The 20,569-nt window shown below is 39.7% G+C and overlaps 1 protein-coding gene across 5 annotated transcripts; it reads right to left on the reverse strand.

Moving 5' to 3' along the window:
• Nucleotides 1–510: 510 nt before the first annotated feature.
• Nucleotides 511–19,040, reverse strand: ZNF184 (zinc finger protein 184). Of its 5 annotated transcripts, XM_036869511.1 has the most exons (7): nt 18,933–19,040; nt 18,611–18,675; nt 18,172–18,315; nt 11,005–11,072; nt 7,457–7,583; nt 7,002–7,097; nt 511–3,480 (listed from the first exon to the last, which is right to left on the reverse strand). In XM_036869511.1, the coding sequence occupies exons 3-7, from the start codon at nt 18,176–18,178 to the stop codon at nt 1,520–1,522; spliced, it is 2,259 nt and encodes a 752-aa protein (XP_036725406.1). In that variant the 5' UTR covers nt 18,179–18,315; nt 18,611–18,675; nt 18,933–19,040; the 3' UTR covers nt 511–1,519. The 5 variants fall into 5 exon arrangements, with proteins under 5 accessions (XP_036725406.1, XP_036725405.1, XP_036725407.1 ...); XM_036869510.1 differs by having other exon boundaries at nt 18,611–19,021; XM_036869512.1 differs by having other exon boundaries at nt 18,172–18,310; nt 18,611–19,010.
• Nucleotides 19,041–20,569: the final 1,529 nt, after the last annotated feature.

Here is a 20,569-nt window from a genome sequence, read left to right on the forward strand (position 1 = left end):
AGTCCTGAGATTTAAATGGCTACTTTATCTCCTGAACTCCGTTCTTCACTGTCTGGCATCTTCTTTAAGGAGGTGACAAAATTCTGATGCAGGTCACTGGCATTTATATAAGCAAAAATGACTGCATTTTTTGTTTTCACTTGAAGAAAGCCGCAACACCCACTCCCCCAAACCTCCTTTGTGGGAAGAGTCTTGAACTCCTTTTATATAAATAATGGTCAACTTCTGTGCTACCTCCTGTTCTCAGAGCTCCTATTCTCAAGGCCAGGCTAGGAAATTGTCAGTTACTCTTAAAAGAGTGGACCTGATAATTAGACTGTATCTAGAAAAAATATAAGGGCCCATCTCTTTATGGCTAGACCCCTATTTATTTCTGGCTCAAATGTTATCTTGACCAGGGTTGCCACAAATGGCCATGCAGGCTGTGGGCTGCCCATCTTCAGAAGTGTCACTCACACTGTCATCTGCTTGTGATATCAGGTGGCCAAGGAAAAGCAAGTAAAATGACCATTATTTTATACAGCCGTTTAATTTCTGTACTTTGGTAAGGAAACAAATTTGACCTTACCTCTCAAAGTTCATGAGAAACCAATTTACAAAACAAGGTAACAGTCAAAATTACATTATGTGTACATCCCCTTCAGTACATTATGTGTACTGAACAGCTAATCTGTGAGCTTCTAGGAGGAGTCACAAGAAGCTACTAAGGAAGTGAGTACTGAAATCTAATCCAGTTGTTCTTTCCAGGGTACACATTAGGAGTTTAAAAAAAGACACTGAAGCCAGGATCCCACTCCCTAGGCCAATCAGTCACTGGGGGTGGGGTCTTGGCAACAGAATTTTATAAAGTTCCTGAAGTGATTCCACTATGTAACTGGGGTTAAATAACACAGGTTTAAGCTGTAGTAGAGGATCTATGTAGTTGTGATAAACCTCTAGAATGTTAAAACATACTAGGAGAGAAAATAATAGGAAGGTTTAATACTTGTACTGAATTAAGCCATTATATATTACTGAATTATTAATTTGAGGGTACTTTACAATTCTTTTTATTAGGAACTGGTTACTTAAAGAACTTAAATGTGTTAGAACAGGAGCATGATAGATCTCCAGTCTAGTTACCGAAACATAAATGCTTTCTATTGGCAAAACATGCATAAATGCATACATTCTAGATGCAACATAGCAAAATGCTGATGTACAATAATCCTATTCAAGAATATATTGTGAATATACAAAACCCGAATATAAAACTCCAAACGACCTTTGAAATGACCTACTCCAAATCCCTCATTTCACAGAGGAAACTGAAGCTTAAAATGGCTGAATTTGCCAATGTCACTAAGTTGCTTAACAACATAATTGGCTTACTTCAGCCCAATGTACTTTCCATTCCACAGCATGACAGTGACAAGTAAAAATATTTTTGGCAGTTTCTCAATCCACCCTGATTCTTCTGTACTTAAAAGGACAAACTAGAGTAAATGCATCCCCTATGTTTACGATGTTCCTAGAAGAGTCATATGCCAGGGTGCAGTCTCTGATGTTTGTTGAGAGCAGAACGATATCTGAAAGCCTTTCCACAATCATTACATCCAAAGGGCTTCTCTCCTGAATGAATTCTCTGATGCTGAATGAGGTAAGTGCTCTGGCTGAAAGTCTTCCTGCATTCATTACAGTTGTAAGGTTTCTCTCCAGTATGAGTATTCTGATGTTCAGTCAGATGAGTGCTCCGGCTAAAGGATTTGTCACATTCATTGCATTTATAGGGTTTCTCTCCAGTGTGAATTCGTTGATGCTGAGCCAGATGGGAGCTCTGGCTAAAGGCCTTTTCACACTTATTACACTGGTAGGGTTTTTCTTCTGTGTGAGTTTTTTGATGTTGAGCCAGAGATGAACAATGTCGAAAGGCTTTGCCACACTTGGCACACTCATAAGGCTTTGCTCCTGTGTGAATTCTCTTATGTTGCGTAAGGTGTATGTTCTGGTTGAAGGCTCGCCCACATTCATTACACTTGTAAGGTCTTTCTCCAGTATGTATTTTCCTATGCTGAATAAGGGATGAGCCATAACTGAAGGTTTTCCCACATTCGTGACACTGATAGGGTTTCTCACCAGTATGAATTCTTTCATGTTTAGCAAGAGATGAACTCCGAATAAAGGCTTTCCCACATTCCTTACATTCATAAGCTTTCTCTTGGGTATGAGTCTTCTGATGTTGATTAAGGTTTGAGAGATAACTGAAAGCCTTTCCACACTCATTGCATTCAAAGGGCTTTTCTCTGGTGTGAATTCTCCGATGCTGAGTAAGGGATGAGCAATAACTGAAGGCCTTTCCACATTCATTGCATTTGTAAGGTTTTTCTCCAGTATGAATTTTTAGATGTTGAGCAAGGGATGACCAGTAACTAAAGGATTTCCCACATTCAGCACAATCATAAGGTTTCTCCCCAGTATGTGTTTTCTGATGTTGAGTGAGGTTTGAGTGCTGACTGAAGGCTTTTCCACATTCATTGCATTCATATGGTTTTTCACCAGTATGAATCATATGATGACGTATAAATGTTGAGGGTCCATTGAAAGCCTTCCCACATTCATTACATTTATAGGTTTTCTCTCCAGTATGAATTTTTTGATGTTGAGTAAGGTGTGTGCTCCTGGTAAAGGTTTTATCACATTCGTCACATTTAAAAGGTTTTTCTCCTGTGTGAATTTTCTGATGTTCCATAAAGTGGCCTCTCTGGCTAAAGGCTTTTCCACACTCATTACAAGTATATGGTTTCTCACCAGTGTGAATTCTCTGATGCTGAACAAGATGGGTCCTCTGACTAAAGGCTTTCCCACATTCATCACACTTATAGGGTTTTTCTCCAGTGTGAATTCTTTGATGTTGAGTAAGAGAAGGACCCTCAATGAAGCCTTTTCCACACTGATCACATTTATATGGTTTATCTCCAGTATGAATTCTTTGATGGTTTATAAGGTTTTCACTCCGGCTGAAGGCTTTTTCACATTCATTACATTTGTAGGGTTTCTCTCCAGTATGTGTTCTCTGATGGCGAATAAGAGCTGAACAATAACTAAAAGCTTTCCCACATTCATTGCACTTACAAGATTTCTCTTTTTTAACCGGCTTTAAATTCTGTTTGACATTTGTTTTAGTAGAGGTCTCTTCTGGAGACACTTCTTTTTGTGTTAAAAGGTCTGAACTCACATTGATGCTTTTTTCAAAGTCATTATTTACATGGTCTTTCTTCAAAGTAGGTATTGTCTTGTCAGTTATTTTTGTTTCCCTCGGCAGGGCCTGTTCATTTGTCTGTTGCCTCTCTGAACTGCCTTCGGATTCCCAAGTTTCTAAGACGTTGGAACTCCAAGGATCATCCCTTTTGTGCTTTTCTACTATTGCCTCTGGAGATGGCTCTTCTTCAGAAATGTCCAGCTCTGAGACTGATACGCTATTTTCTGGTCTTGTCTCCCAGTCTGAAAGAAAAAGAAAATGTCAGTATTCTCTGAATTGAGGGAAAAAAAACAAACACACAACAAAAGTGTTATTGTGGGAATGACCTAATGAAACCAAAAATAAAGCCCTCAGCAAATTCTGAGGATTTTCAAACACAGCCCTATTATTTGGGGAGAAATTTGGAAAGAGCTAAGGAGAATGAGAAATAAAATATGAGAGTAGCAAGAGAATGTCTAATTCAATTTCATAGATAATCTCTAAGAACCAGTAAGGGAACTCCATTTAAGTTGATAGTAAATTTAGAAAGTGACCACAGAGATAGATAAGAGGAGACAGAGATGGACTGAATCTAAAGGAGGCAGTCTGAACTGGGATTCCTTGCCAGTGAACAGCAACAAGAAGTCTAAGAACCATGATTTCAAGACAGGATAAACACAAGACATGACTATGGCTCCATGGTTTTTAGCCTAGAAAACTGACAAAATAGTCATATCACTGCTAAAATTAGAAAGTTGTAAATAGTGGAGGAAATAATTTAGGTGGAGGAAGATAACGAGTTCAACACTAGGCATTTTGAGAATTAGGAAGAGAAATGGAGGACTAGACTATAATGGTGTTTGTGGGGGTGGAAGATGCCAAAAGTAGCAGGATAACTAAAATGTTCAAATATAGGATAGAAAATATCAGCTCAAAAGAAGAAGGAAAAGAATAGCTAAAGCCATAAGAATGTACGTGAAAAAAAAGCAGCGATGGGGGAAGATCCTTGAGGGTGTTTAGGGTAATGGGATGAATAAAATATGCTAATGAAAGACAGCAGTTTTTCAGCAAGCAAACAAAAGAATATAAGAAACACAGAACCAAAGATGTTAAAAAAAAAAAAAAAAAAAGAAACAAAGAACCAGAAAAGTACATAATCAGGACATAGAGTTACACTACTCTACTGTCTACTATGGTATAGTTTGTCTTGTGCCAAGACAAGAAAGATGACAGGGTAGTCAATGCTGGCAGATTCAGTAAAGAAAAAAAGGCTGTGTTTAAAACAGCATTTCTTGGACTTCCCTGGTGGCGCAGTGGTTAAGAATCCGCCTGCCAATGCAGGGGACACGGGTTCTAGCCCTGGTCTGGGAAGATCCCACATGCTGTGAAGCAACTAAGCCCATGCGCCACAACTGCTGAGCCCACGTGCCACAACTATTGAGCCTGTGCTCTAGAACCCACGAGCCACAACTACTGAGCCCGTGTGCCACAACTACTGAGGCCCGCGTGCCTAGAACCTGTGCTCCACAACAAGAGAAGCCACCACAATGAGAAGCCTGTGCACCACAACGAAGAGTAGCCCCCGCTCACCGCAACTAGAGAAAGCCCGTGTGCAGCAGTGGAGACCCAATGCAGCCAACTTAATAAATAAATTAGTTAATTAAAAATAAAATAAAATAAAACAGCATTTCTTTGGTTCCACTGGTAACGGGAAGGTACAGCAGACCCCCAGAGAACCCTGAATCTCCTGTGCTGCCAGCCCAGTCACTGTCACCACCATTATCACTGCAAACATGAGAAGCAAGGCAGGGACCTAGAGCTGCCTACCATCCCCTCCATACCTGGTACCATAGGAAATGGTACAGCATGCATCAGCATGCAGAAGTGCAGGCAGCTTCACAACAGCAGTGCTTCTCCAGCAGGGACAAGATGATTAATGTAACACAAGTTTTGGGGAACAGCCAATCAGTATAAGAAATGGATATGTTTTCATCAACAAAAATGACACTAAGGATATACTTGTACAGCAGATAGCCATAAAAAATAGCTCCTGGGAAGTACTTCACAGGGAAAAGGATATGGAGACCATGGAGTCAGATGCTGTTAAAGGCAAAAAGAGTGTGGGAGTGACTGATCTCTAGCTCAAGTTGGAGTTCCAGTTGAAAGCAATAAACATGCAACAGACTGTGACCAATATCATCCACACTGTCATATTGTCTACGCACTAACCAAAAGAGTTACCAGAATATCAGAGGTGGGGTAATGAATGAAGGATTGGAGAAAATTCCAGAGGGCCAGACTGAACAGCACCATTCCTACTGCAGAAAGCAATTCTCACTTTACTATATGCAAAGTCGAAGGGCACTGACCACAATATTTCGACACCCCTGTGCATGGAGAGATAATAGAAGGTGCTGACATCCAGGTTGCAAAAGAACAACGTAGACCGGTAAGACAGAATATATATCAGAATACAATCACGATTCTGCAGGGGCCAAGTCACCAAGACAGCCTAGAGAAGAGGATAGGAAAATGATGCAGACAAGGCCCAGGGCCAGTGGCCACCTCAGTGTAACTTTCCAAAAGTTGACAAACTGTAAGCACAAGTTAACAAAGTTCTTATTTTAAAAAAATTAGTTTTCTAAATTGTGTTCCATGAAACCATTTTTTTTTTTTTTTGGCCGCACCGCACAGCATGTGGGATCTTAGTTCCCCGACCAGGGATCGAATCCACGCCCCTTGCATTGGAAGGGAGGAGTTTTAACCACTGGACTCAAGGGAAGTCCCATGAAACCATCTTTTAAAAGAAAGATTTTAAAGGTGCAGTATAAAAAAAAAACGGAATCACAGTTAGGAGGACAGGGGAGAGAAATGTTACATTCTATGCACCCTGTTGGAAATTTATAATTCCCAACTACAAATTAAAAAAAAAAAAAATTCTGAGTGGTCCTCCAGTAAGAAACCTGCTAAATTTTAGCTAATCCAGTACTTGCCAAATTTGAACATGGCATGCATTGTCTCTCCCCATAAAAAGGACCCCCTACTCCTACCTCATTAAATCTGGAGATATATTCCTTACCTAGAGTGACTAAGTTTGTACATTTTTTCAGGGTCAGATCTTTGAAGAATTCTCTCTGTGCAGTTTGGGAATTGATGGTTTACAAGAAAGTTATTCAAAATTTCAAGGGCAGTCCAATAAAGTGATACGATCAGAAGCTACACAATGAGATTAAGACAGGAACAGGTGATGAAGAAATGACGGCTACAGGTATGGAACTCACTTTTGCACAGTTTGGTTGGGAAAGCAAGAAGGCAGACTGGATGGTGGCCAGAAAGATTAACAGTGTTGAGTAAAAGTATTTGGAATTTAGATTACCTATTTCTGTTTGAAGGTACTGGGGGTGGAGGCTGTAGATCCAAAAAGAAAAGGGTGAAAACGGTAATAATTTCACCCTTCACTGTAAGGGTGAAAAGTGGGGTAATAATTATGAGACCAGGGCCCCAAAGGAGGCTGGGAAAGGAGGAATCCAGATTCCATGTCAAGAAGTTGCCTTTAGAAAAAAGCAAGAAGGATAATAACTCCTTTGAAAGGAGTACAAAAATAGAATACATGTTGAGACATTTAGTGTTTTGACAAAGCATAAGAGAGTCCAGATGCCTTCCCATTCTCCACAGGAGACACTTTAAAGAGAAGCAAGTACATCTACATTTCAGACGTAAAATCCTCTCATCAGGCTGGTGGTTAGTGTCAATAACACTCATCTGCCGGGTATCCATTACTTACCTCCAAGGGCACCTACTGGAATGCTGGGCTCCACAGTCCATGGCTCTGTCCCTTGCTCTAACTGGGAAATCACATCAGGTTTGGAAACTTGGAGTCCTGCTCATAGGGGTAAAAAAAAGTTACCTGTCTGCACTGAGAGAAAAGTGCTGTATCAGAGTTCAGTCTCATCACTTTGTCTTTAGAGGAAAGGATACGTGGACAAATCAGATGGAGTAAAGCATATAAAGCACATATAGCTTCCATGTTATACATTCCCAGATGTGGTATAACTTGGGAACTGATCTGGGTTCAGAAAAATTATTAGTTTGTCCTTCTACTTGCTAGAGAGGAGAAACCTTTTCAGAGCCTTTCAAAGTTTAGGAATCTTTGGTTCCTTAATGGCAGAACTCACCTAAGCACAAGAGCACCCTCCTCCTCCACACCCCCAGATATTAATGCAGAGGAGTCATCTTTACCTATAGAGACCAGATGTGTATAATTTTCCAATGTCACATCCCTGAATAAATCTCTCTGTACAGGATCCAGCTGTTTCCATTCTTCCTGGGTAAAGTCCACTATCACATCCTTGAAGGTCACTGATTCCTGAAATACCAAACATATTTCTGCTTAGCCATAAAGGATTTACCTCGGAAAGGGGTAAAGTTAGCAATACTGACAGAAGTAAGGCAAGCTCTGGGCTATCTGAAAAAATGATTTTGATATTTCCTCCTTTGTAAAATGATATAAAAACAAAACGTGACTCATAGGATTATTGCAAGAATTAAATAAGCAATGTTCAATATTAAATGCTTAATTTAAGGTCTAGCATATAACAAGTGCTCAGTCAATGTTGGCCACTGTTATCTTCATAATCATCATCATCATGATCTCTGTGTTCCAAGATATATCAAGTATTAAGAGTATACCTACTAACATTAATAATATGCTTTACTACCTGTAAGTGCAAGAACAGCCAAAAATGTTTTTGAAAGAATTTGAGGAGGAGACTTACCCTACCACATTTCAAAATATACTAAGTAACATACCAAAATATACCGAAAGATAAAGATAAATTAAAACAGAGTGGTCTAGTATGGAATAAAACTCAATGAAAAACAGAGAACCCCAAAATATAGCCATGTTTATAAGAACTAAATGGGATTAAGCAACTTTCAAATTAGTTTTAAAAAGCTGGATTATTCACTAAATGGTGCCATAACAAATGACTGTCTATTTGAGAAAATAAATTAAGGTGAGTTCCCTACTTCACAGCATACACAAAAAATATCTGCTGGATTAGAGACTGAATTGTAAAGAAAAAGCAAAAATAAAATAGAATAAAAGACAGAAAAATGGTTTTATAAGCTTGATATGTGGAAGGCAAAAATTATAAGACAGAGACTGACAGATAAAACCACATAAAAATGTAAAACTTCTGTAGAAACCATAAATAAAATGCAATATTCTGAGTTGCTACAAATAATTAGCAGAAAAGATGAAAGATGAAAAACCTACAACAATAACCAAAAAAGGCCGACAACCCAAACAGGCAATTCACCCAAACCATTGTTAACAAACCATGAAAAGATGTTCCACTCCAAGAAAAACATAATAAAACAATGAGATACCAGATTAGCGAACACTGCTTAAAGTGCTCATGTGTATTACGGTGGGAACAGGGCCCTAATGCAATCTATCAGGGGGCACTCTGCCAGGATCTATCAAAACTTTAAAAGCATATGTCATTCAATCCAGATTTATAGCTTGTAGGAATTTATTCTTTAGAAACACTTCAGGGTGCAAAGACATATGTAAAAATTTCCTTGCAACATTGTGAGGGGAAAAAAAAGCAAACTTAAATGTCTATTAATAGGATAGTGGTTAAAGAATTCATGGTACATCCATACTAAAGCAGCTTATGCAGACATTTTAAAAATAAAGTGTCTCTATATGTACTGATTAGGAAATATATATCATATTAAAAATAGCATACATGGTATTATCGCATTTTTATTTTTATGAATAGGAAAGTTTTTATGTAAATGCACAGAGAAAAAGCTAAAAGAATACACTACCGAATATTATCAGTACGACTGTTTAGTCGGACTCTGAGGCAATGCAGGGGAACTTCCTACTTTTTCTTTATTTATTATGTATTTGAAACTGGGCAAGTGAGTTAATTTTGTTTCAAAATAGATAAATAAATTATTGGGACTTCTACTTCTAACCACGACAGAGCTACTGGACTAGCTCTCCCAGTGTAAACAACTGTAAAACTCAACAATATAACTGAAACAAGTGCTTTCGTATTTTGAACAGCAGTCAGAACAGAACTGTGATCCCTGAGAGAAGGGAGACAATCACATGAGCCCCACAGACCCTTCAGTTTCCTGCCTGGAGGCAGAAACTGAGCAAGACACAGTGGTCTCACTGAACTAAGGAAACAAAGGTGGCAGCTCAGGACTACAGAGGCAGGGAATTTGCAGGATAGATGCTAGAGAGAAGGGAGATACACAGAGGAGGAGCTCCAAAACTCTGGTGTAAATACTATCTCCACAGGCCATATCAAGTTACCAATGTGACATAACTGAACCCAGAGTTGAGAAGACATACGCACAATCAGTTCCCACAAACAGTTCCAGCGCACTTTAGGAGCAGCACAAGTTTAGCCTGTGAAGAAAGAGTTAAAGCAGCAAGTCCGGCTTGCCCAATCCTTGCTAATCTCCAGGGACACTTGGATCCATGTTTCTGAACCTTAAACAAGCTCTGAAAACTAATGTTTATATAGTCACTGATTGACGATGTTATTGTGTGCCTGGAGCACTGGGACAGGATGTACCAGACTGTCAGCATTGTTTAAAGTATACATGAAGATTTACGATGCACGTGTGGTGCCTAGTTTGAGGTCTGCACCATGGCTGGTCAACAGCAAGTACACGCTGATGTGATCAGCTCCCTTTAAGAACTCTGGACTGTGAGACTCAAGAAGACTTCCCTGGGTAGAGACATTTCTCTGTCTCTGTGGACAACAGCTCTAGAGAAAGTACATCTGTGTGATCATCACAGAAGGAGGACTTGGAAGCCTGCACCTGATTTCTTTGGATTCTTATAAATTTCTTTTTCCTTCTGATGTGTTTTGTATCCTTTGTTGTAATGATCTCTATCCCTGAGTTATGTTGCTGGGTTGGGTGGGTCATCCTAGCAAATCACTGAACTAAAGTATAGTCACAGACCCCATGAAACACAGTCCTAGAATAAGGCTACACTAGGTCAGCCTTAACAAAGCTTACAGTTCAAAACCAAACCTCAAAAGGATCAAGCTGTGGCCAAGATGGGATTAACAAGGACTGGATTTACCCTCCTGCATTAAAATAACCAACAAATTCCAGACAAAACACATGAAACAACAGTTTCCAAGGCACTGAATCTCAGATAACAAAGAACAGTGATCCCCAAGAATCAGGAAACAAATGAAGTGAGCCCTACAACTGCTCCAGCTTACTGCCTTGAGAGTGTCCAGGCAGGGATGCAGGGAAGGGGAACCCAGGAGCTACCCAGCAGACTCCTTGAACTGAAGAGGTAATGCTGAGAGTTTGGGGAAGTCAAGGTGACTAGAGTTCACACAGAGTACTGTAGGGAAGGGAGCTACAGAGGAAAGAAGCAAGAACTGCAGAAACTCTCCTAACCCCTCCAGACCACATACATTTTTGTTGAGTCTCTGTTTTCCATGGTACTCATTTCACCTTTTTAATATTTAGCAGTCATTTGGTCTATTCAGGTAAAGTATCAAGTTTTGTACTTCTTCTGCTCTCTCATCACTGGCACATGGCAAGACGTAAGCAAGAAGTTAAGTGGTGAATATATTAGTTAAGCTGGAGAGGCAGAGCTAAGAAAAAAGTGGTTGGCAGATGGGAGCCCAGAATGAATTGCCAACATTGGTTTTCAGCTAAATATAACCCACAGCAAAAGAATACACAATCCCACTCTAACGACTGAAATGACATTTCAGGAAATCCCAACTTACCTGAAAACTAGCTGATGGGAGTGAAGTACATCCCCCTTGGAGAAGGGCAGACTCTGGAGAAGACAGATCTAGGGGAGAAAAAAGAAACCACAATGAATCCTGTCCAAGTTAGCTGTTCCCAGCAATCCACAAAATCCACTTATTTTTCTATATGAAAACAGCAGGAACTATTTCTGCCATTTGAAAAGCCATTTCCTTCTCAAAATCCAAAAAAAGAAGCAACGTAACTGCTGACTAGGACCTTCGTACTCTCATGGGTAGGCTTAGGAATTAAAGTATTACTTTAAGATTCACAATTTTGCCCCTAGATACTTACAGTCACATGGATCATACAACTCAATCTACATTCCTCATTAAGTGAGGCAAAATATTTCTGCTGCCTTCTCTGCTACATATAAAATATGAATTAATAATCAGGTTACTTTCCAAAAGTCTTCCCATGCCCTTTGAAACGTTGCTATTAATATAAATTACATATCACAATGACATATACTTATCTATATTACCTACCTACCAGAGTGTCTAAACTTAAATACACATGGTCAATACTAACTACTGGCAAGAATACAGAGAGATTAGAACTTTTGTACATTGCTGTGGAGGTAAACATTTACCAATCATTTAGAAAAACTGTTTGGCAGTATATACCAAAGCTATATGTACACCTGCCCTATGACTCAGCAATCCCACTCCTGTGCATATATCCAGAGAAATGAGGGGTTATGTCTACCAAAAGACTTGTACAAGACTGTTCACAGCAGGTTTATTTATAATATGCCCAGATTAGAAACAATCCAAACGTCTTTCAGCAGAATGGATAAACTGTGATATATTCCTACAATAGAATATTATTCCACAGTGTTAAAAGAATGAGCTCTTGCTTTACCTAACAACACGGATGTATCTCATAAACAATATTGAGCAAAATAAGCCAAACACAAAAGAATGCATACTGGGACTTCCCTGGTGGCGCAGTGGTTAAGAATCCACCTGCCAATGCAGGGGAGACGGGTTCGAGCCCTGGTCCTGGAAGATCCCACATGCCGCGGAGCAACTAAGCCCGTGCACCACAACTACTGAGCCTGTGCTCTAGAGCCCGCGAGGCACAACTACTGAGCCCATGTGCCACAGCTACTGAAGCCCACGCACCTAGAGCCCATGCTCCACAACAAGAGAAGCCACCGCAATGAGAAGCCCGTGCACTGCAACGAAGAGTAGCCTCCGCTCGTTGCAACTAAAGAAAGCCCATGCGCAGCGATGAAGACCCAACGAGCCAAAAATAAATAAATAAATTAATTTTTAAAAAAAAGAATGCATACTGTATGAGTACATTTACAGGCATGCCTCGTTTTATTCTGCTTCACTTTATTTGCACTTCACAGATACTGTGTTTTTTTTTACAAATTGAAGGCTTGTGGCAACCCTATGTCGAGCAAGGCTATCAGCACCATTTTTCCAAAAGCATTTGCTCACTTCATGTCTCTGTGTCACATTTCGGTAATTCTCGCAATATTTCAAACTTTTTATTATTACTATATTTGTTATGGTGATCTATAATCAGTAATTTTTGATGCTACTACTATAAATTGCTGAAGGCTCAGATGATGTTTAGCGTTTTCTAGCAATAACATATAGTTTTAGATTAAGGTATATACATTTTTTTTTACACGTAGTGCTATTGCACAATTAATAGACTACAGTATAGTGTAAACATACCTTTTAAATGCGCTGGGAAACCAAGAAATTCATGAGATTCAGTTTATTTCAATATTTGATTTACTGCAGTGGTTGGAACTGAACCCACAATATCTCTGAGGTGTGCCTGTATATTAAGTACAAAAACTTAGAATAGTGGTTACCTCTGGAGGGTTACTGACTGGGCAGGCACACAAGAGAGACCTCTGGGGCATTAGAAACATTCCATATCTTAGTGTGGGTAGTGGTTACACTGGTATATAATATATAAAAATTAATCAACTGGTACGCTTAAGATCTGTGCACTTAATGTAGTAACTTATACATCAATAAACAAAACAGAAACCAACTTTGCTCTTGGAGGAATCTATTCAGAGTAATGCTTGACGGGAAAGTCCGATTCTCAGAAAGTAGAGGAAGCAATAAATGGAACTATTATTCCAGACTTAACTTGACCAGTAATGGAAAACTGTCTTGTAAAAGAAATCTTGAGAAATGAAGATGTTAGTTGGAGGAAAGTTGAGGAAATGTTGTACATAGGCAGATATGTACCCAAGACTTTAGGAAAACAGAATAAAGAGAAATGTCTTAGGTAAGATGATTTTGATTCCAAGTAACAGAAACCAACAAAACCAACAACAGTAACAGCTATAGAAACCAACTAAGTGCCTGGCAATAGTAAATGTTCAGTAAGTGTTACAAATATTACCATGACTATAAGGGACAGAGGCTCATGAAAGTTAATCCTAACTATACAATTGTGAAAAATTCCAAAAAGAAAAAAAAGGCAAAGCCTTAAAATGAAACCATTTGGGCTGATTTAATTTTGAGGAAGTTAGAATTAAAAAGAATATTTATGAAAGATATAAGGGGCAAAGAGCTGAGAAGGGGAGAAGTGATGTCATCAACATGGTGGAATAAGAATTTTCTACCATCTTCCCCACAAAGAACACTGACTTAGACAATCATCCATGGATGAGAGTGTCTTTGTGGAAGTCCAGGAGTCTAGCACAGAAGTTCCAGCACACCACTGGGACAACAACAACAAAAAATCCAAGATGGATGCATTGAAGAGGGTAAGAGGAACAGTTTCATTTTACCGGTGTCACCCCCAAGGAGGTACAGCTCAGTGCCAAGAAGGCCTTCTTGGCCTATGATTTCTCTCACGGGAAAAAGTGAAAGCATGTGAGTGCCCAGGTTCCCCAGCAGTATAGGACACCACCAAAGATACCCACTTCTTTCTCACCTCATCCAGAATACTGAGGTGTCCTAAGAGAATGAGGGGAAGAGAGCAGCTGGGAGAACAGCAGTCGGGGCACTTGGAGGGCATATCAAAGGAATATGGATCCTACTAACCACTTCACAGACTCCATCAGGAAGCCTGCCAAAGAGCCACTGGGGATGCTTCACTTGTAGATTCTCCCAACTGCAATGCTCCATGCACCTCTCCTATACACCCTCCCCACAACCTATGGCCAGCTCTCTGTGCACACCCTAATGGTGGCAAGAGGAGCTTTTATAGATAGCTATGAACACACACAGAAAGCCAGCCTGACTCTGCATGATTTGGAGAAAGCCAGCCTGACTCTGCATGATTTGGAGAAAGCAACCAAAGCAACCTGAGCATTCAGCACCACCAAGGAAAAGCAAAGGTGAAGCTGTTAGCACCCAGCCTGGCTTTGCAGGATTGAGAAGGCATACAATCTTAAGAATCCCCCTCAAGAGGGAACAAAAAGCATGGAGCAGATGTATGCATAGAAGATCTGAGAAAACCTCAGAATCCCTAACAGAACTGCTGATGGAGGGTATTTCTCTCCCAAAGCCAATCAGTAAAGACAAGAGGAGGTGATTTCATCAGTGGTGTTTCTATACACTAAAAAGGAAATATCTGCAAAAGAAATAAAGAAAATAATCCCATTTAGAACAGCATCAAAAACAATAAAAAACTTAGAAATAAATTTCACCAAGGAGATGAAAGATCTGTGGAATGAAAACTATAAGTCATTGATGAAAGAATTTGAAGAAGGCACAAATAAATGGAAAGACATCCTGTGTTCATGGATGAGAAGAATTTCTATTGTTAAACTGTCCATACTACTCAAAGTCATCTATAGATTAAATGTAATCCCTATCAAAATTCCAATGGCATTTTTCACAGAAATAGAAAAAAAATTCTAAAATTTGTATGGAATCGAAAAAGACCCCCAAAAGCCAAAGCAATCCTGACAAAGAAAAACAAAGCTGGAGGCATCACACTTCCTGGTTTCAAACTATATTATAAAGCTACAGCGATCAAAACAATACGGTACTGTCATAAAATAGACACAGATACCAATGGAACAGAATTGAGAGCCCAGAAATAAAGTCTCCTATATATGATCAGCTAATATTTGACAAGGGACCAAAAATACTTAATGGGGAAAGGACAGTCTCTTCAACAAATGGTGGTGGGAAAACTGGATAATCACATACAAAAGAAGGAAACAGAATCCCTATCTTACACCAATCATGAAAATTAACTTGAAATGGATTAAAGATTTAAACAAGACCTAAAACTGTAAAACTCCTAGAAAACAGGAGGAAAAAGCTACTTGACATCGGTCTTGGCAATGATCTTTTCAATATGACACCAAAAAACACAAGCAACAAAAGGAAAAAGCAACAAGTGGGACTACATCAAATGAAAAACCTTCTGCACAGCTAAAGAAAGCATCAACAGAATGAAAAGATAAGCTATGGAATGGGAGAAAATATTTGCAAATCATATATCTGATAAGAGGTTAATATCCAAAGTATATAAGGGACTCATACAACTCAACGGCATAAAAACAAATAATCCAGTTTAAAAATGGGCAGAGAACCTGAATAGATATTTTTCCAAGGAAGACATACAAATGGCCAGTGTATATGAAAAGGTCCTTGATATCACTAATCATCAGGGAAATGCAAATCAAAACCACAATGAGATATCACCTCAGACCTGTTAGAATGAATATTATCAAAAAGACAAGAGATAAGTGTTGGTGAGCATGTGGAGAAAAAGGAACCTTTGTCTACTGTTGGTGGGAATGTAAATTGGTATAGCCAATATGGAAATATAAATATATACCACATTTTCTTTATCCATTCATCCACTGATGGACACTTAGGTTACTTTCATGTCTTGGCTCTTGTAAATAATGCTGCAATGAACAGGGGGGTGCAGATATCTGAGATAGTGATTTCATTTCCTTTGGATACATACCCAGAAGTGGGATTGCTGAATCATATGGTAGTTCTAGTTTCAATTTCTTAAGGAATCTCCATATTGTTTTTTATAGTGGGTAAACCAATTTACATTCCCACAAACAGTGGGAATGTACACACACATACACATATATAATGCAATATTATTCAGCCATAAAACAGAAGGAAATCCTGTCATTTGGGATAACATGGATGGACTCTGAAGGCATTGTGCTAAGTGAAATAAGAAAGAGGAAGACAAATACTGCATGATCTCATATGTGGAATCTAAAAAGTCTGAACACAGAAACAAAGAGTAGAATGAGGGTTTTCAGGGGCTGGAGGGCGGGGGAAATGGGGGAGATTTTGGATAAAGGTTACAAACTTTAAGTTACAAATAAGTTCTGGAGATCTAATGTACAGCATGGTAATTATTGTTAACAATACGGTATTATACACTTGCAAGTTGCTAAGAGAATAAATCTTAAACATTCTCATCACATGCACACTGCACCAAATATGTGTGGTGACCAATGTGGTTAACTAACCTTACTGTGGTAATCATTTTGCAATATATAGGTGGGTCAAATCATAATACTGGACAACTTAAACTTATACAATGTCAGGGTCAATTATATCTCAATAAGCTGGAAAAAACTTTTCTCAGCAATATTTTGTAGCTTTCAGTGTAGAGATTTTGCATATTTTTGTTGGTATATATTCTTGTTTCATATTTTGGATGCTATTATAAATGGAATTATTATTTTTATTACAATTTCCAATTGTTCATTGGTGATAGAATGAAACACATTTGATTTTTTCATCAAACTTTTTGTTTTGAGATAATTGTAGATACACATGCAGTTGTGAGAAATAAAACAGAGATTCTTTGTACCTTTAGAAAAAAAGAGCTGAGGACAAATATAAGGTATAGCTCAAACCTAAATAAATAATATAAATAATGTTAAGATTTCTAATGATATTAAACAAATCCGAGAAAAAGAACTGTATGATAGCAGCTAGGTTAAACCAAACTTGACTGCATAGCCATACCTACAGAATGTAAAGACAATGACAATACAGAAAGAAGTCTACAGTGACATATCACAGGGCTCTGTCCTTACCCTGACCTGTTGAATGACATGTAGGAAGAAAGAGGAATATTCATTAAATATGCTAGTGACATAAAGTTGGGAAGGACAGTTAAAACACTGAATAACCAAGTTAATATCAATTATTAATTATTCTGACAAGCTGGAACACTTGGCCGAAAAATTTGAACAATCAAAATAAATGTGAAGTCCTGACATTAAGGATAAAAAACAAGTCTATTATACAAGGATGACATAAATCTAGTTCATGGCAGTTTATGTAAAAAAGATCTAGGACTAACAGCATAATATCGCTGATTTTTTAAAAAGCAAATACAATCTGATACTAAACAGCAGAAATATCCAAATCAAAAGAAATAGTATGTCACACTTTAAGGTACTTTTCAAAGTACATCTAAATGACTGTTTAGTTTTAGGCAATGCATTTTAAGAAGCATGCTGTCATGCAGTAGAGTTTTTAGAGAAGAGGTCTAGATATATCGCATGGAGACCCATCAAAGGAACTGAGGCTATTTTGCTTTGAGAAGAAAAAGAATTTGTGAGTAGGGGTTGTAACAGCTGAATTCACATATCTGAAGGGCAGCAATGTTAAAGAGAGAGCAGTCTCTTGCTTTTGGGGACTAAGAACTACGATCAACACAGAAGTTACAGGGAAAGGCACTTCTGCCTCATATAAGGAACTAAAAAAAGAAAACACCAACAAGGGAATAGTCTGCACCCAAAATGGAGCTTAATGCCATAATTGTTCAGGCATAGGCTTAACAGATGGTCATCCGCCAGGGATATTTCAGAACTGATTCTTGCATTGAAGAGATGATTACCAAGATTTTTTCTGACTGTAAAATTATCATTCTAATTTTTAATAAATAGAAATCATGTGAGGATCACATTCTGAATCATTACTCCTTTTCATTCCCCAATCCCAAAGCCAAGCAGAATTAGCTCTTCCTCCAAGTCTCTCTCTATAATGTAAATAAGAATCTCTCCCTATGATGTAATTGTTTCTTTTCTTTATCCTCATATATATAAGGTTCCCTCCTTCCACTTCTTCCAGCCCTGTCAAGTATTTAATCTTCATGTCATGACTGTTCTTTTGCCCCCATTATCCCACTCTCCCCCAAGTCGTCCCCACTACCTTCCATCTCAGGTGCTCATCCCGTTCCTCTTGGAATCTGGACACCAGGGTTTCCCAAGCAGCGTCCCTCCAGTGGGGTCCTCTCTCTGGAGCCCAGATGTCCGGCACGAGTCTGTGCCCTTACACACAGTGAAGCTGGCTGCCCTAAAAGACACAAGATGGGGTCAGCGGCAACCGTCACACAATCACACCTCAAGAGTTTTGCACAGTGGCCAAGAGGTCCTTGGAAAAGAGAAGTGCCCGGAGAGAGCAGTAAAGAGGCATGTGGCACTCCCGCTGAACAAAAACAGAATGGAGATCGAGTACGCAGGTTCGGCCCCAGATTCCAAAAAACCCCTGGCGCCTACCCTAGAATCTGGGCAGAGGCGCCCACCTGCTCGGACGGTTACCTCGGTGCACACTTGTGGGCTCACACCCCCGCGGGCTCAAGAAGACACACCTGTTGCGGAGCGGAAAAGCTGGAAGGTGGACAAACAGGGCGGGGCTCGGCTCGCGTCCTTCCTCCTAGGCCGGAACAAAAGAACAAAGCCCTCCCAGGGATCGGGGCGGAATAGTCCCACACTAAAGGAGGAGAGGGGAGCCCCCTTCGAGGACTCCCCAGCTCCCTCTCGCAGAGGCCGCTTCAAGCGGAGAGAGAGTGGGGTGACGTCACGCGGCCAGAGGGGCTGGCGGTTGCCATAGTGATATCTGGGCTTCCCTCCCGCTAGAGCGATTTTCGCGCTCTGATCCCGGGTCCAGAAGCTCTGGGACAATCACCAAACCTAGTGAAGGGAGCCGAAGCAGCTGGACTTTCCCCCTCGCCAAGCTCTTTTCACGCCTACAGCCGGCTTCAACGGCCACTTCCGGTGGTGGGAGACGAGAACACCGCCCCCCCCCCACCCGCTCGCTAGCGTTAAACCGCGCCCCGCGGACACATAGGACTACGATTCCCAGAGTGCTCCACGACACTAAACTCCATTTCCCAGAGTCCCCAGCCAACGTTTGAGATCCAGTGGAGCGGGGACGAGTGTTCTACCCACTAGTCGTTTGTTCGTACACGTCTCAGGTGGAAGTATGCGTTAGAGCAGTGACTCTCAAGCGTGTGTGACCGGACTGATTTTAAGAATACACATTTACACACATATATAATTTAAAAACGCAAACAAGCATTTCACAATGCATAACTTGCCTTTATTACCTGTCCTGCATTGTATTTAGTGTTCTATCCCTTTGTTTAAAAAATTCTGGTCGTGACCCATTATATTGACCCTCAACCATGACTCTTAAATGGAGCCCAACGCCAGTCTGTCGGTGTGTTCTTGGGAGAAAAGAATCCAACAGAAGTAGGTAGGTTTCTGTATTTTTAAATGTGTGGCCCAAGCACTTCACTGTGCTTCAGTGCATCTCCATATTTGTATAGTGGGGCTAAGGTCAAGTCACTCAGCCTGCTGACTGACAAAACACTAAACTTGGAAATCAGGAAGACATGGCCTAAGTGAAACAGGAATGAAAGCTGTGAGAGAACAGGCTGAAATAAAAACACTAGATGAAAAGGGATTAAAACACATGCAAGCATATTTAAAATGCAGGAACATAACTAAAATCGTACTGGAGAAGAACTGAATTGATGCTATGGAAAAGTGAATCAGTTGTGTATAGGATATTCTTTTAAAGCTGCGTGGTTCAAAAGAAAAAGGTGAATGAAATAGAAGAAAGTGATAGACAGATATAAAGGACAGAGGATGGAAAGCCAACATGTGGATGATTGCCCATCAGGAAGGAGAGACCACATAAAATCAGCTATCATTTAACACTTTCTATGTGCCAGGCAGTGTTCTAAGTGCTTTACACCTGACTTATTTAATTCTTAAAACAATCTGATGAAGTTGTTCATTATTATTCCTTCTTTACTACAAAGGAAACTAAGGCACAGATAAGTTGAGTAACCTGCCCGAGGTGACATAACCAATAAATGTGGAAGCTAAGACTTGAATGTAGTAATTTGGTCCCAAGCTCCCACTTTTAATCTTTAACACTAGAATCCCTAGTAAAGAGATGAACAATTTCCTAAGTTTAAGAAAGAATGCATCTCTCATTCATTGCTAGTGGGAGTGCAAGATGGTACAGCTACTTTAGAGGACAGTTTGGCAGTTTCTTTCGAAACTAAGCACACTCCTACAATATGATCCAGCAATTGTACTCCTTGGTCTTTACCTAAATGAGTTGAAAGCTTATGCGCACACGAAAACCTAATTGCCGAAACTTGGAAGCAACCAAGATGTTCTTCAATAGGTGAATGGCTAAACTGCGGTACATCCATACAATGTAATATTATTCAGCAATGAAAAGAAATGAACAATCAAGCTACCAAAAAACACCACAAAGGAACATTAAATGCAAATTGCTGAGTGAAAGAAGC

Source organism: Balaenoptera musculus, chromosome 11, assembly GCF_009873245.2.
Source record: "Balaenoptera musculus isolate JJ_BM4_2016_0621 chromosome 11, mBalMus1.pri.v3, whole genome shotgun sequence".
Taxonomy (NCBI): Eukaryota; Metazoa; Chordata; class Mammalia; order Artiodactyla; family Balaenopteridae; genus Balaenoptera; species Balaenoptera musculus.